Source organism: Rhea americana, unplaced genomic scaffold, assembly GCF_003343005.1.
Source record: "Rhea americana isolate MKP2758 unplaced genomic scaffold, rheAme1 scaffold_15, whole genome shotgun sequence".
NCBI lineage: Eukaryota > Metazoa > Chordata > Aves > Rheiformes > Rheidae > Rhea > Rhea americana.
Window position 1 is genome coordinate 268,935 of NW_028185594.1, and position 2,495 is coordinate 271,429.

Sequence of the window (2,495 nt, forward strand, 5' to 3'; positions counted from 1 at the left end):
CGCGGCAGCAAGAGCCGGCGGCAGGCGCAGGCCGCCTCGGCGCCGCAGGGCAGCGCCGCGCAGGGCAAGCGTGAGTACCGCGGGGGCGAGCGGGGGGGGCCGGCGTGTCCCCTCGGCCCCGCTGGGCTCCGCAGTAACGTGCAACTTTTCTTGCCTCCCCGTTCCCCCCTTCCCTGTTCTCCCCTCCCCGCCTCAGAGACCTGCTATGACAACGGAAGGTACTATCAGATAAACCAGCAATGGGAGCGCATCTACCTGGGGAACACCCTGGTCTGTACCTGCTATGGTGGAAGCAGAGGGTTTAACTGCGAGAGCAAGCCTGAACGTAAGTCTGTGCTGTCTTTCTTTATCTGCAGCAAGACCCCAGCATGGCTTTTGAGCTGAGTAAACCGAGCGTTGTAGCGAGTTACAACCCGCAGGCTGGGTTTTTCGGCTGGTGAAGTTTGGTGCTTAGGGTCGGTAACGGATCTGCACCAATTACACTGAAGATCTGGCTCGAGACTTTAAGAAATGCTTTTCATTAGAGATGGGCCTGCCACCAGAACCCTGAGCCAAACATCACTCATCTCTCTGGAGGATTGGATCTAAACATTAATTTTGGAGCCAACCTCTTCTTTATAATGAACTGAACTGACTCCTGGACTCGCACGGGGAAGTTCAAATCTGGAGTTGCTTTGCAGCTCTGGCTCTGCCCTGCTTGATTGCTTCACCCCGACTTTTCATAGCTGTACAGTGTCGTCAGCATGTTTAAAAATATTTCAACTTACAACTTTCTGCAGCCCCCCAGCCTCACTGTCAGCTTTCTATAGCTGAGTGTAAAGTGAGATTGTTTAGTCTTCTGCAGAAAAAGTTTAGGTAACAGAAAAAAGTCCAACGCAACATCTGCTGGAAGATGTGTCTCTCTGGGATACAATGTAGTTTAGATAATCAGATGCGATCTGTCTGTCTTTGTTGGTCTCTAGCCACCRGTTTGCCATAACTCCTTTATATTGCTCTGGAGAAATGAGAGAGAAATTGATTCCTAGCTGATAATGCTCATATAAGACGGAGCATCCCACTGATCTGTCTTGAAAGGCTTGTATGCTGCCTGTCTTGGGGCTAGAGTGTTTCAAAGTAGCACTTGGTCTCCTTGCTCCTCCATAAGAGAGGAGTTTAATCCTTTCTTTCTTTTTTCCCCCCTCCAGTGACTCCAAGTTTTACACTTTTGAAATCCAATAGCAAATTTCCCATATGGCTTAGTTAGCCTTATCTGTCCTGTAGTGAAGTCAAGAAGGCTGTTTCACTGCTACTCTCAGGCCTGGTGGCAGCCTTAATGTAACTGYTCTGTAATCACTTACTCATCTGCGAGTGTGAACAATTCACAAGGRTTCCTGCAGACTTCAGTGGAACTGCCGCAGAATTCAGCATTAATGTACACAAGCTTTTGCCAGGTCAGAATTAGGAGGATTAGCATGACAAAACACAGCTTCTGAGGGATGCTTGCTCCCTCCTGTCTCCTGTACTGTTGCACTTCAAAGAGRCAGGATTTGTCCTTCCAGGACTTGCCTTGCTAAGCTTCTTGCTCCTTGGGGGTGGGAAGCTGCAGGTATTCAGCAATGTGGGGACCTCAGGTGGATGAACCTCACCCAACTTAYGCTGTCCTGGTCCAGGAAGAGAGGTGACCGAGCTGCATTTTTGCCCTGAGGGGTAGAAAAAAATCTATATGAGTGTCTTTTGTTGACTGTGTGTGTTATTTGTGYRTGTTACTTGTGTGGTTACATGAAAYTCACTTTTCTGTCCTCATAGCTGAAGAAACTTGCTTTGACAAATACACTGGATCCACTTACCGAGTAGGGGAGACGTACGAGCGCCCCAAGGACTCCATGATCTGGGACTGTACTTGCATTGGAGCTGGACGTGGGAGAATCAGCTGCACCATTGCCAGTACGTAACTAAGAGCCTGTTATTAGAGCTATTGTTCCTTAGTGTCATATTTTCCACGGCAGCTTACACGATACTCCCAATGCTGTTATGCCCATTAGCCAGAGTAATGAGCTTTGGATCAAAGCCCCCTAAAAATGTAATTGAAAGCCCTTGCCCCATGCACCTACAGAGAGAAGACATTTGCACAAGCAAGTTCCCCTCTTATTTAAGAGGAAAAGTCACGTATGAAAACACAGGCCAAAACTCCCTCTGTTAGTGTCCTGCCGTACAGGTTAGTACGTTCAGTATTCGTAAGAGCGTGTTACATCTACACCRACGTTTATAAAAGCAGTTTTCTGACCGGAGGGGAAAAAAAAAAAAGAATGAGGGCCTGGTCCACACCTGGCGAGTCCGAACAGCGCCATCGGCTTTAACAGGGCCGCACTGAATGTACACCACCCGGGAGCCTGTCCCGCCGGCCAAACTGCCATGCTTTTGAGGGAACGGGGACGTGAAATCCCTTCGCCCGGCTCAGGCCGTGCTCTCCGGCCTACCTCTTGCTTTCCTTTTTTTTTTTTTTTTTTTTTTTTTTT

General features: G+C 48.8%; 1 protein-coding gene across 1 annotated transcript in view; it reads left to right on the forward strand.

The window, feature by feature from the left end:
- Positions 1–2,495, forward strand: part of FN1 (fibronectin 1) — a 75,147-nt gene that overhangs the window by 19,731 nt on the left and 52,921 nt on the right. The window contains exons 2-4 of the mRNA XM_085299540.1: positions 4–70; positions 197–325; positions 1,786–1,923. Coding sequence (XP_085155666.1) covers positions 4–70; positions 197–325; positions 1,786–1,923 — 334 coding nt within the window. The remainder of the gene's footprint in view (positions 1–3; positions 71–196; positions 326–1,785; positions 1,924–2,495) is intronic.